This window comes from Gouania willdenowi, chromosome 13, assembly GCF_900634775.1.
Source record: "Gouania willdenowi chromosome 13, fGouWil2.1, whole genome shotgun sequence".
NCBI lineage: Eukaryota > Metazoa > Chordata > Actinopteri > Blenniiformes > Gobiesocidae > Gouania > Gouania willdenowi.
In genome coordinates, this window is record NC_041056.1 from 21,772,065 (window position 1) to 21,785,442 (window position 13,378).

General features: G+C 38.5%; 1 protein-coding gene across 11 annotated transcripts; it reads right to left on the reverse strand.

Moving 5' to 3' along the window:
• Nucleotides 1-1,427: 1,427 nt before the first annotated feature.
• taf15 (TAF15 RNA polymerase II, TATA box binding protein (TBP)-associated factor) lies at nt 1,428-11,453 on the reverse strand. 11 transcript variants are annotated; one of them, XM_028465241.1, is made up of 17 exons: nt 11,300-11,453; nt 10,684-10,708; nt 9,682-9,718; nt 8,530-8,608; nt 7,765-7,822; nt 7,359-7,594; nt 7,058-7,244; nt 5,806-5,840; nt 5,231-5,263; nt 5,034-5,143; nt 4,800-4,929; nt 4,595-4,712; nt 4,519-4,523; nt 3,098-3,170; nt 2,888-2,976; nt 2,660-2,789; nt 1,428-1,807 (listed from the first exon to the last, which is right to left on the reverse strand). In XM_028465241.1, the coding sequence occupies exons 1-17, from the start codon at nt 11,307-11,309 to the stop codon at nt 1,768-1,770; spliced, it is 1,395 nt and encodes a 464-aa protein (XP_028321042.1). In that variant the 5' UTR covers nt 11,310-11,453; the 3' UTR covers nt 1,428-1,767. The 11 variants fall into 11 exon arrangements, with proteins under 11 accessions (XP_028321042.1, XP_028321041.1, XP_028321050.1 ...); XM_028465240.1 differs by having other exon boundaries at nt 7,765-7,825; XM_028465249.1 differs by having other exon boundaries at nt 7,584-7,594; nt 8,530-8,611.
• Nucleotides 11,454-13,378: the final 1,925 nt, after the last annotated feature.

Below are 13,378 nucleotides of genomic sequence, written 5' to 3' on the forward strand. Positions count from 1 at the left end.
TAACACAGGTGGATTTTTGTAAAATCACAATTGTTACATTTGACAAATGTTACATTGTAAGATTAGTTAAGTTGTTCGTTAGTAGTGAGTAAAACAGAAAAATGATAATTTTCTATGAAATGTAATGAAAATTAAACTGCATAAATTAGAAGTTTTGCCAACATTTACTACTTTAAGTTACTGCTAGCCTTGATATTATCTGATCTCTAATAAAGTGAAACCATGAACATTTAGGGTTCTAATCTCCCATGCACGCAAGTCAGAAAAACGTCGCCGTTTCTGACAGCGCACTATTCTCCTCCTGTACTTATGTCAGTCGCTGCGCACCTTCATCCCAGTTATGCACTGTGGATGGAGTAACCCTGAAATGTGGGGGTTCCCACTCAAAATTGGCCTTCTCCCGTCTGCTTGAGTTCTTTTCCTCTTACGCGCTTTCGAACCTGGAATAAGTGCAGCGCTCCGATAAGATGAAACATTAAATGGTACTAAAAATATGAACTTCGACACAATTTAAACCACAAGGACTCATAATGCAAGAGACTACCAGAACGAATTGATCCACACAGACGCAACATATGCTCCCATTTAACACCCCTTTTTTTTGCAGATGGTAGGTAGGGCGACCGTGGCTCAGGTGGTAGAGGGTCGTCTTCTGATCGAGAGGTTGGAGGTTCAATCCCAGTGCCTGACTATGTGTCGAAGTGTCTTTGGGCAAGACACTGAACCCTAAGTTGCTCCCAGTGGTCGACTAGCGCCTTGCATGGCAGTCCTGTCCCATTGGTGCGTGAATGTGAGAGTGATTGGGTGAATGAGCTGATATATAAAGCACTTTGAGACTGCTTCAGTGTGGGGATAAAAATCAAGTCCATTTACCATGCATTGTGAAGCTGATCACCTGTGTGCACCCGACAGCAGTCAGTCCACGTTGGTCACACTGATGTTTAACTATTTCCCTACTATAATTAACGTAAAAAGTTAAGCTGTCATATGTGGAGATTTGTGAAATGCACGAGAGGAAGGACCAGAAACTGTTCCTACACATATCTAACTGAGAATCAGCTTCAGACTTTATCAAATCAGCTCCATAAGGCATTTAACAATTTAGATTTAAAACTGCATATTACAGGAAGCCAATGGTTCTGTTTCACTGCAAACATCTACAAACACTTTCTGTCTACTTGTGCGCGGTAGGCATGTCAGGAGCCTGAACCGGAAAATACAAGCAGGAAAGAAGCACGTAAAAAAGCGATGTGCAGACGGGAGAATAGGGCCCTTAGTATTTAGGAAGTACCTATGAAGTAGCATAGTCTCAGAAAGGTTGGTGACCCCTGCTTTACCTAGTACCACAATCTCTCAATGTGACCTTTGAGCTGTTTTTTAACAGCAGAGTCACACACATGCAGCATGTATAATATAAATAACACACATGAAAGTCAAAGCTTTTATATTGTGGAAGAACAAAAATCCAAGTAAAACATTATCAGGTTCATACAAAACAATGATACAAATCTACCTCACGAAACACCTGCAACTAGAATCTGAGAGGAAATTAAAAGATGTACAAAGAAATGAACAAAACGACAACCAACCCAGCCATGGCTTCACATTAACCCTCCGCCGCCCACAGGGGGACCAGTGACTAGAGGATGAATTGGCTTCAAAAACAACAAGCAGACGAGTGTGAGCGGGTGATGCCCGCCCGCCCTCCCTCTACTCGTCCCTCTGCGGCCGTGTCCCAGACAGGAATGGATTTATCCCATGCAGCGTCTAGTATGGTCGTTCTCTCCTGTCATCTCTGCGGTCACCTCTGAGGAAGAAACAAACGTACATCACTGACATGTCTATTCCCTTAACTTCCTCCCACTGCACTGAAAACCTAAAGTTTTAAAATGAAACTGCTGTGACTTTACAACCAGTCATCTTTAGGAAACTGTTATGGCATGAAGGAGCTAACACCATTACCACACATGACACATTTAGAACCTACAACGACAAAAACCTTAAGCACACAATATCTGTCAGCACTTTAGCATATCTGAAAAGTATTTTAGGTGAGAAAGTGACCAAGTAGAATATCAACATGTGGTCAATTGATCCATAAAACTCAGAAACACATTTAAAAACTTCCGGTTAACTTCAAAACAAGAGCCCCGTTTACAAAAGTGTTAAAAACTAATGGAAGACAAAAAGAGATGCTTTTATTTTGAAAAGGGGATATTTGACTTTTAGCTTGAAACCTTTCCCAGGACGATTTTACTTTCTGCTCAAAATACATCACAATGTACGACTAGTGTGCCCACCCGATATAGTAAACATCCAGGTATTTCTAGCATATTCAAGCTTTCCATAATATCTAATGTGAATGCACTACATATTAATTTTAGCTTCAAACTTTGTATTAGTAGTATGCTAGTATGTGATTTTGAACATAGCCATAATGTCTTCGGCTGCAACAAAAGAGCCTTACTTTAGATTTTAAAAAATCAATTGCCCTTTTAATGCATTACATATTGTTTAAACACCCCCAAACCTGGAAAAAGCACTGCTTTAATTTAAGGTTCCTTGTTCCAAAAAGAAACATCCAGTAATTCAATTAACTACTGCCCTCTTGTGGCAAATCATGTAAACACACCGACATAGTGATAGCTGATGAACTAACCTTCCTCCCATCTTGTAGCCACCACCTCCATAGCCTCCACGATCGCCACCACGGTCACCACCTCGGAAACCTCCACGACCTCTGTATCCACCACCACGGTCTCCACCAAATCCACCTCTGCCACCGCGATCTGCAAAAATATAGTCAGACAAGTGTTCATATGGGAACGGGTAAAACCTGTCATTGCTTTAACATTTGAGTTTCAAATCCAGTTAAAAAAATCATTACCTCCACCTCCAAATCCTGCATCTCCAGGTTTGGGTGCACCGCACTTGTTACACTCTTGTCGCCGTGCAAAATTCATGTTGCCACAAGAGCTAACGAAAAATGAAGATTGAAAGAGATTAGATCCTGCTCAGATTTGATCATTAGTTAAATCAAATAAAATGTGTTAATAGTGCAATATGTTTTAGAAATGACAGAAACTTAAGCTTTTACCTGTTTGGGCAAGGCCAATCTCCTCCCTTTATATCAAAGTTAGGTCCTCCTCCACCACCACGACCTCTGAAGCCTAGAGTTAAACAGAAAACAGTATAATGCTCAATTCATGTCTCGCAATTTCTCTGTGTTTAAAGTCATATCTGAGAATTGTAATAAGTCAGATATTATGGTTCCACCCATTTTGTGCCGCTTTTACAAACCTGGTCTCAAAGCTAAAAATAGACATTGGCCCTCATTTATCAATTGTTCGTACGTTCAGATCTGAGCGTACGACATGCGTTCGACCAAATTTACGCAAACTTTGGTATTTAGGAATTTTGATATGAGCGTACCCTACGATCAGATCTCACGTCAGGTCTGAGTTCAAATACGCAAATATTAGTGTGTGGATTTGTGGTTCAACACAGCCAAATCTGACTGAGACGGAAAACAAAGTATCAAACAAACCTCAGCCATCATTTAAGCATAAGCAGACGCACATTCAGAACTAATCTAAACGGATTATTCAAATAAATTTAACATTTTAAAATAGTTCACGTTATTACCAGTACCACTTTTTTTGTTTTTCTTTCACGGAATACCGCATAACCTCGCTGGTAAACTCTGCTACCGAGCAGGAGCGCATCGGTTTACTCAGTGCACACACACGAGACGCTGCTCTGCATTGGAGAATGAGGTCCCGTTTCCTCCGTACAGTGCATAACTGGTGGATATACGGACAAAACCGGACCTCATTCAAGCTTTTAAATCCAAAGAGTCCCTTTAACTTTTAAGGCTACGCTGCAGTAATTGGTAATATTAAGTGAAATTGGCTGAAGGCATAATAGAGACAAGGGAAAACATTTAGTCCTTTTGAAGTTTTTTCATTTTTAAAGCGTTTTAATAGTTAATTTCCTTTATTGTGATATCTATTGCATAAAACATGTGGACTGAGGATGATAAACGTCATAGCCATGTCTCTCAGAATCTCTGTTGTGAAGTTGCTCTCAGCGCACATAGGGGAGCAGACTTCACCCGTTAGGTAGCGGATACACTTCCAGAACGTTTAAATGTGCATCTTTAATTTCAGTTTTCACCCTGTCCAAAAGCACATTTTTGTTTTGTTCCTCCTAAGATGTGAAGATGCCGATTTTCATCTTGGAAAAGCTTATTTTCTTGTTTGACCTCAATGGGCGGGACCGCTGACGCATGTTAATGACTATCGAAATTAGTCGTTGCTTTGACTGACACCCGATCATTTCTCAATCTAGAATTGGTCAAATACAAATGTTTCATGAATCACATGCTCGTCCTGTCATACGACTAAATGTGCAATCAAATTTGCACCCCGTTTTCGCACAAGGTTGATAAATGAGGGTCATTGTGTGGGTGCATGCTGCAAAAATCCAAGATCCTAAAAATCTGTCATCGTTTTAAACCACCTCTATGAAATGGTCCTGCAGATGAACTGAAGACCAAGATCATATGAAGTATGCAAAAGTGCACAAATGGCACCCACCTCCTCCTCGTCCTCCTCCTCCTCCTCCTCCTCCTCTTCCTCCTCCCCTTGATGTGAACTCAGCTCTACGGGTCGCAAATGATACTTTAATGGGTTTGCCGTTGAATTCCTTTCCTGTAATAATGAATTGTGAGAAATGCCTCATGTTAGGAAGTCCATTTATAGAAAACCATTAAACATAAAATAAACAAGCACATTTACCATCAAACCAATCAATGGCAGCTTTGGCAGAAGGAGGATCATCAAAGGACACTGTAGCTTCTCCTTTAGGTTGACCCGTGGCTTTGTCGGAGTAGATGTTAATCATTGGCTGCCCGGTCTTCTTGTTCACCTAAGCGAGAGGGGCAGAGCCTTCCTTTAATGCTTCATATTTATGTCAGCTAAGTTTAAACATTGATGTAGGATCATGGTTTCAGGAAAGGAAGTCTGGAGTACCTTAATGATACCGATTTGCTTAAAGAAATCTCCAACTTCCTGAACTGTGGCATCTTCTCCAAGTCCCTGAACAAAAATGGTGTTGTTGTCAGAGTTGTCCTGCTCTCCACCTGCACAGAGAAGATACCAGGAATAAATGAGGAAAATTGTTCCAGTTACAATGACAAATGTAGATATTATTTAACAACTGGGCTCACCTAAATCATCCCTTGATCCGTAGTCTCGTGAGCCTGTATAACAAACGAAAAGATGGATCTATTAAAGGTTCCTCATGGTTTCCAAAGGATTTACAAGTCATTAGATCACATCATTAACAGTCATCCCTAAGAATGTGTATAGATAAAGAAAATTTAAGTTCTTGTATACAGCTCTGTGCTTTCATACCATTGGTTCATATACCAACACCTTGAAACATGAGCAGAAATGTTCTGTTTGTATTTCCTTTTCAGTTTATACCAGGAATGAAAACCACCAATGTTTCCAGTAATAGAAAGTTTTCCTTCTTCATTCAGAGAACACTTGTTATTTACATCATCCCTTAACTTCATACAACAATACCATTACTTTACAGCTCAGGCTCCTTGTTCTTTACCATATCTGAAGTCATTTCTGAGACATAATAGGTGGAGTCCCATGGGCTCTGGACATGGAAATGGTGGCCTTCACTGATTCTCTTTTTTTTCCTCTCCATTATTTTAATACCCCTCTTTCCTTTCTGCTAGCTCAAGTTCTTTCTTCCCCCACCGACACAGTTCTGATGCTCGTCACTTACCACCGAAATTTTTGTAGCCACCACGGTCACCACCTCTGCAGAGGAAAAATTGGAGATATGATGGCTTTTCCTTTGTCCCAACTGAGAGCTCAAAGCTCCCCTACATCCCCATCAGTATGCACTCCTGCCAGGGTGTGCGACTATTGGTGGAAATGTCTCACGAGGAATGCGTTAGAGATCAATCAGCAGACGACTTTGCAGCTCTGCCTGAACAATCAGGCAGATGGGTGAAGACAGTTACCGTGAAACTGGTTCACCATACCATGAGGAATTTAGTGATTTTTGTAATACCAGATTAATACCAAATGCTGGAAAGCCAGCAGAGTGTTTGTCTTTAATAGCAGGCCAAATTGATGTGCAGCAACCAATGAGCAATCTTCCATTGAGTGGAATTACGAGTTCCTTTTTACTGAGGTCCAACTTTAAGTTCAATCACCTGTAGTACGAAATGTAGATCCAAGTTAACACAAAAAACATGTTCTCCATTGTCAATCATACAACACTTTCATGAAACCTGTAGAAGGTGAAGCAGTTTAAGGTTGTGAATCCAGATCTAATGGCATCATCTCAGAGGAACTTTCCATTGTTGTGGTACATGAGAACAAGTTTTGGTTGGGGAAAAAAAAAGAAGTTGGGGATATAAAAATAAAACAATCCATATTTTCAATAATAAAAAAACAGGAATATTATGCCAATGAGTAACTTTTAAGATATTTGTAGTACGCCATGAGAATGAAGTTTTCAAAAGTCTATATATGAAATATTTTACATTTTAAACAATAACAGGATGCTGCATCCTTCCTATCAAGTGGAAACAGTAAGTACATTACCATGTGGCAATTTTTCTCTCCAAAATATTTATTCTCTAAGTTCTTAAAAAAAAAAACCTGCTAGTAGATGCTGTAGAGTGGAACATACAACCTGTGGACTTTCAGTCACCATGTCGCAATGCATCAATGATCAAGTTTCTGTTTCCTCCGATTCTAATTGAGCTCATGGATTCAATACCAACATTTCAGTGTTAGATTTGGATGCATTAGCACAAAGCGGAAGGGCTGGCAGGCATCGCCCTATGATGCATCACATCACCAGATTGTACCAAAATGCTTTAAGTGAACACAAATTACCAGAGTTATGGACATCTGGAGCATTAAACAAATGATGTGAAAATCCAACGATGTGGACAGGATGATTGTTTCTTATAGTTCAGGATTTAGCGGTACCTTGGGGGCAGTGGCACAGCGCAACTTACCCCATACCAGGAGATCCTCCTCTTCCACCTCGGTCATAGCCGCCCCGGTCAAATCCACCACTGCGGTCATAACTCCCACGGTCATAGCCGCCGCCGCCGCCACGACCACGACCTCTGTAGCCGCCTCCTTCAGAGCGGTCGCCTCCTTGGTCACGTCCATATCTGCTACCCTGACTGCTACTGTCCCCTAGGAGAACAAAAAGAAAAAAACCATAACATACAGTTGGTTTACTGAACTAGGAAACCGTATGAGGTCTGGTGACTTCCATCTTTACATTTCTCAAGATGTTAATAACTATACCTTCACTCCACCTTGAATACCCGCCACCACTGGGGGCAGCAGCTTGCCCCTGGCTACCATAACCTCCACCACCTCCGCTTCCCTGTGACTGGCCACCATAAGTACTGCTGCTCTGCTGACCATAACTGTCTCCCCCTCCCTGGCTGCCATATGAACCCTGCTGTCCATATGAGCCCTGCTGTCCATAGGAACCAGCCGCTGGCTGGCCAAAGGAAGACTTGTCACCTGCAGTGTACCTGTGAACACAGAAATACAATTACAATAAGGAGATGCCAATGTAGGACAGGAATATGGCAACCAGTGTTAAAAGGGCCATTAAAAAAAGAACTACGAAACTAAGCACAGTCAATAATTTAATGTAACCTAATTTGAGAAACAAGAAAATAATACATGATCATTAGCTTACCCAGAGGATTCTTGTCCATAATTATTGAAGCTCTGTGGCTGAGATTGGCCATAACCGTCTGCTGAAGAGAGACAAGTACTTATTCAAAAACACATTATACACAAATACTAGTGATGCGCCGAAAACTCGGCCACCAAAACAGGATGTTGTGATGATGCGATCAAACGCAGCGGTCAGCACACTCCTGTCTGCAAATGAGCCAAATAATCTGTGGACTAACAGAGTGAATATATTTCAATATATCTGAGCACTAAAGCATTTTCTGAGCAGAGGTTGAGACAAAACACGTGCATATGATTTATGTTGCCTTGTCACGTCAACACTGTAGTTACACATTTATATCCATAAATGCAATGGTATTAATAATTTGCATAAACATTTTGTTCGGTTTTTGGTCTTTGTTTTCTCATTTTCTGTTTCGGACAATAATTTATATTTCGGTGCATCCCTACAAAATACAATAATACAATGGATACGTTTGCCTTTTGAACACATTTGAAAACGTTGTATGAAGTAGAAATTTGAGGTTTTCACTCCTGAAGCATCGAAATATAATATTTACAAAATTTTGACCTCAATTAATCCCTATTAAGCATTTTTGTCATTATTTTGGAATATTTATAATGTTAACAACAATTTAGGGAAAAGCCAATTAAAACAAGCCAAAAAGTAAAATAAATTGGTTATACCGGGAAATGGAATTAGGGGGAATTTTAAACGGAAATCTGAGTCACCACCAATACTTCAGTCAGAAAGAAGCCATACCTTGTGAGGCACCTTGTTGTCCATAACCAGGATAACTCTGTCCACCATAGGAGTTTCCTCCATTTCCTTGTCCATAACCCTGCTGAGAACAAACATTTATATGGGTTAGATCAACAGTAAACGCATAAGCACAGAACGTGTATACCCAAATCTAAAGGGAACATATTATGAAAAATCCACTTTTGCAGCTATTTTTTAATCACATGACGTAACTTGAGCGTTCACTGGCACACAAAGTGAAATAAATCCATGTTTGTGGTCTGTGTAAGTCTCACAGAGAAAACTGCGTGATTTCAAATTTTCCAGATTTGTGACGTCACAAGTCAAATCTAGAAAGAAAATACACTCACGTCCGCTGGTAATTCCACCCATGGACTCCACCCCCAACCTGATGAAAACTTTTGCATACGTCCACCATTTTTTATCTCGCTAGCAAAGGTGATGGCTACCGGTAAAACTAAATACAGAACTTTCCTAATGCTGGTGTCGCGCCTCCATGGTACACTGTAGTGTTTTCACCATTTGTTAATGCGGAGGTGTACTCCGCTCTTGTGGTTCGGCGCATTGGCGAACCTGTTATATTGCCTCATATCGCTGATCTGACGTGTGTGTGATAATCCGATGCAGCGGTTGGACAAAACAAAAATGATTATCACCTTAAATGCACTATTCATGTAGTTTGAAGGGCAATGGAGGAGGAAAAAGTGACTTAGCAACTTAACACTCCGGTGAAAGTTTCAATAACTGCTGCTGCTGAAATGCACAGACCCTGAAGCACTGAGACTGACTCAAAATAACACTAGCCTCTTAAATATCCATGTGTTTTACGGTAATGTGCAGTTTTTTGGCTACAAACAACAGTGTGTGGATAGCAAAAAAATTTTTTATCACCCTGTAAAAGAGCGAGACGTGAAATGAGTGAGCACTATAACACGCCCACTCATGAATATGCATAAGTAGGCCTCAAAAAGAACTGATTTCAGAACAGCTCAGAAAGTCACGTTTCAGATGGCTAAAACTCTGGAAAACAGGTGAGTTTAGAAAAATACACCTGAAATACTATGTTTTGGAGGTTCTTAAAACAAACGGAGATGGGAGAAAAACTGCATATGTTCCCTTTAACAAAAATGTTTATTGGGGTAAACGTCATACCTGGCCACTCTGCTGCTGACCTCCATACGTTCCGTAGCTACGGAAACAAAAAAGCATTTCAATTTGTAGTCCAGGCATTTTCAACAAGGACTGAGCACACAAAGATACTTGATATGAACATGTCCGACAAGCAAATAAAACACTCCTTGACAAAGTGTAAGCACAATACTCATATTAACCTTTATTATATATATTACATGAATGTAGCCTTTTGAAAACTAAATAGGTCTCATCTAGGGCTGGGCCATTAGGACCAAAACTCATATCTCGAAATATATTTCTCAAAATGGTAATATATGATATATAACTAAATATTTTTAACTCAAAGTCTAACCAGAGAGACAATTCTAGGTTAAATTTGCTGATAAAGTGCCACACAGGCATATTTAATAACCAACAGCTGATCAATATGTTGCACTTTTGGCCTTTTCTCCTCTAAAAGACAGCACATGTGAGTGAGTTCTGTAGTGTGGCTTGTTTAGATGAAACTCTGGATTAGGATGCATCCCAGTGATCCATTTAATTGTGCTTTTCAAGTTGTTCTGAGAAGTAACAAAAGCAGAAACTCTAACAAGTATTTTAATACAAAATAAGCTATAAAAACATATCTCTGATAAATGAAAAAAATGTAAAGGACACTGTTTAACAGCACTCTGAAAAATATTAAATACTTGTATGATGTGATTTGTTCTGTGTGATCATATAAATTAAAAAAAAAAAAACTTGATACAGGCGATAATTTTCTGTATCATCAAAATAGAAAACTCAATATATCTTGAATCTCAATATATTGCCCAGCTATAGTCTCAACATGGCCAAAGTTTAAGTTTCCTAAAGTCTTTATTCACTTAACTGTAACAAACATGCTAAAAGATAAGAGGTTATTTATTAACTTCTTTATTAGCTTTGCTTTAGATTTAAATGTTTCATGGGGAGTCATGCTACAATATAGTCCTTGAAATGTCAGTAAACACGTGACCCATATCATCATGAATGTATTACCTTTGGGAGCCACCGTAGCCAGAATCTGTAAAAGATCAAATAAAACATGTTGAAATGGTTGTAAACAAGCAGCTGTGTTTTCATTGTTTAAATTACATTCGTGTTAGCTGAAAGTAGGGCAGCAGCACGCTGAGAGGCCTGAGCGCTAAAAATGGCGGTCAATCAGCACAGGCTACGACTAAATAATGCTAAAACAAGCTTTAAGCACATATTAAAATCACTCACTTTTATTTGTTCATATAAAACGCAGCGTGAGGAAAACAAAGCCCCCATTGGCGAGCGGTTTCTGCTTCGAGTAGCATTAGCTCATTAAAGAAACAATAGCGCGCAAATAAACAAAGGGACTAACAAGCTATTTAGCTAAAGCCAAAACTGGTTTGATACTTAAAACACTTGATTAACACACACAATGGTTTTAAGTTATTCAATTAGGAATGAACATAAAATATTTAAATCTTCGAAGCAAAAGCTCCGGAAATAGCCTAGTTCCAACAGGCTATGCTAGCGCCAGGAAATAGACCGAGCCATTGCTGAGGCCTCTAGAATCATAAAAGCCGTGATGGCATTTTACACTCATTGCATATATTTTTTAACGCAGAAAAAGATAGTGACTTACCAGTGGCCATTTTGTTGCTTTACTGTTTGATACTTAAAAGCTGATTGGCTTTATTTAATGTGATTATCTGCTAAAAACTGAGAGCGGGAGGTAACGAACGCAGAGATGAACACGCTGCGACACTTCCCTTAATGAGGCGTCTTCCTCTGCTGGCCACAACATAGAGAACCATAGCACCACAGCGCCCCCTTTGGCTCACACCAGTAACAACTATTTAAAAAAAACCCAATAAAAAACAAACAGAAAACTCGATTATTCATGGTAGTAAAAAAACAACTAGGAAAAGTTAAATAAAGAAAAAGTCATAATTATGAGATACTAAGTCATAATTATACCATACTTTTTTAAACTAGGAAAATTAAAATAATCATGACATAGTACCTCATAATTATGATTTAGGATTTTTTTTTATGATTAAGTTTACTTTTCCTAGATTTTTTTTCTGGTGGGAAAGGGCTTCCATAATTAGTACTGACAAAAAATATATAATTTATATTGATTGGTGCAGTTTTCAACCTTGTAGTCACCAGGCATTCAAATGGGGTCGCTTCAAATTTCTAGTAATTGACAAAAAAAAAAAAACTGATCAAAATTACAATTTTAATCTATTTTCGACAAGACAAATATATTTCTATGGCACATTTCATATAAAAGGCAATTCAATGTGCTTTGCATGATTAAAAAGTGCAACAGAAGTTTAAAGCTCAATAAATCAGCAGTAAAAACATTAAATCAACAATAAAGAGATAAACTTATTTTCATTTGATTTAAGTTATTATTTTTAAAATAATTACACAATCTCAAACAACTTTATTCTATATTTACACCTCCTCAAATATACAGTATAGAAATATCTTAGCTGGCGTATTTTGTCACTTGGTGCACCAATCCAGGCTACTCGTAACACGATATCACAACACTCATTAAAAACGTATTCTAGGAGATAAAATAATGTCTCTGGGGTCACCAGAAATTTGTGATATCAGAATGGGGTCACAACAAAAAAAAAAGGTTAAGAACCACTGGATTAGCAGCTTGCTACTGCTGCTATTATACTTAATGTTGTGTCTATTATATGTTCACCAACTCCAACCAGTCGAAGCTGACGGCTGCCACCTCTGAACCTGGTTCCGCTGGAGATTTCTTCCGATAAAAAACGAGATTTTTCTTCCCACTGTCGCTAAATGCTTGTGCATGGATCTTGTTGGGTTCTTTCTTTCATTACTATGGACTCTATTTTTTCTTATATAAATAAAGTTGAATTGAATTTAATTATATGCAACAGGGTCCATTCAAGGGTAAATATTTTATTGACTCAATAGTTCAATAAGACATTTACATGTATATAAACATGAGCTCAAAATTATTCATATATTTGTTGGTATTTGTCATTTTTGTGATGAAATGAACACATTTTGTTATGGTTGATTATGAGTTATGTGAACAAGTGAAATAAGAATTTTGTTAACAGTTATAATAAAAAAATACCATCTCCAAAAATCATATGTACTGTATACATATCCATACGCTTGGTTGACTGTGTCCAATATCTTTATTAAACAGTAGAAAAAAGCCGTTTTTTTGTTTGTTAGGACTGCTTCCTATGCTGCCGCATATCTCATGTGAACCGATGGCCACTCCTCTTTGGTCCAAACCGCATGGTGGGTCAGCTCTGTCAGTTTCCTATTCACCACTTTTGTTTTCAAGTCTAGCCCCAAGTTCTGGTCCAGATTCTTTTCCTTCTAGACATTAACGTCACAGCATTACCCTTAAATGATTTCCTTTATTCTTTCACTTGTCAGTCACATAAGTCATTAACAAATTAATTACATCACAATAATAATAATAATAAAATGTCTAACATCATAGTGTTTATAAGTTTGTTTTCAGTGGGTTTTTTTTTTTTTATTTATTATTGAAAAAATTAAGGCTGAGAATTTAAGATCTTTTCTTTGATGCAAGTGCTAAAGACAAATAAAATAATAATAAAAAAAAACACCACAGAAAGCAAACAAAAAACTTAATATGTTGTTTCATTTATTCAGACATTTTTCTTTCATCAGGAAAAAAGTGGTAGGG

Bases quoted from the DNA above. Each gene is read 5' to 3' on its own strand.
- taf15 (XM_028465238.1), bottom strand. The intron at 5,841-7,057 runs GTAAGTTGCGCT...TTTCCTCTGCAG, and splicing joins GGAGGATCTCCTGGTATGGG to AGGTGGTGACCGTGGTGGCT. The intron at 2,790-2,887 runs GTAATGATTTTT...ATATTTTTGCAG, and splicing joins TGCAGGATTTGGAGGTGGAG to ATCGCGGTGGCAGAGGTGGA.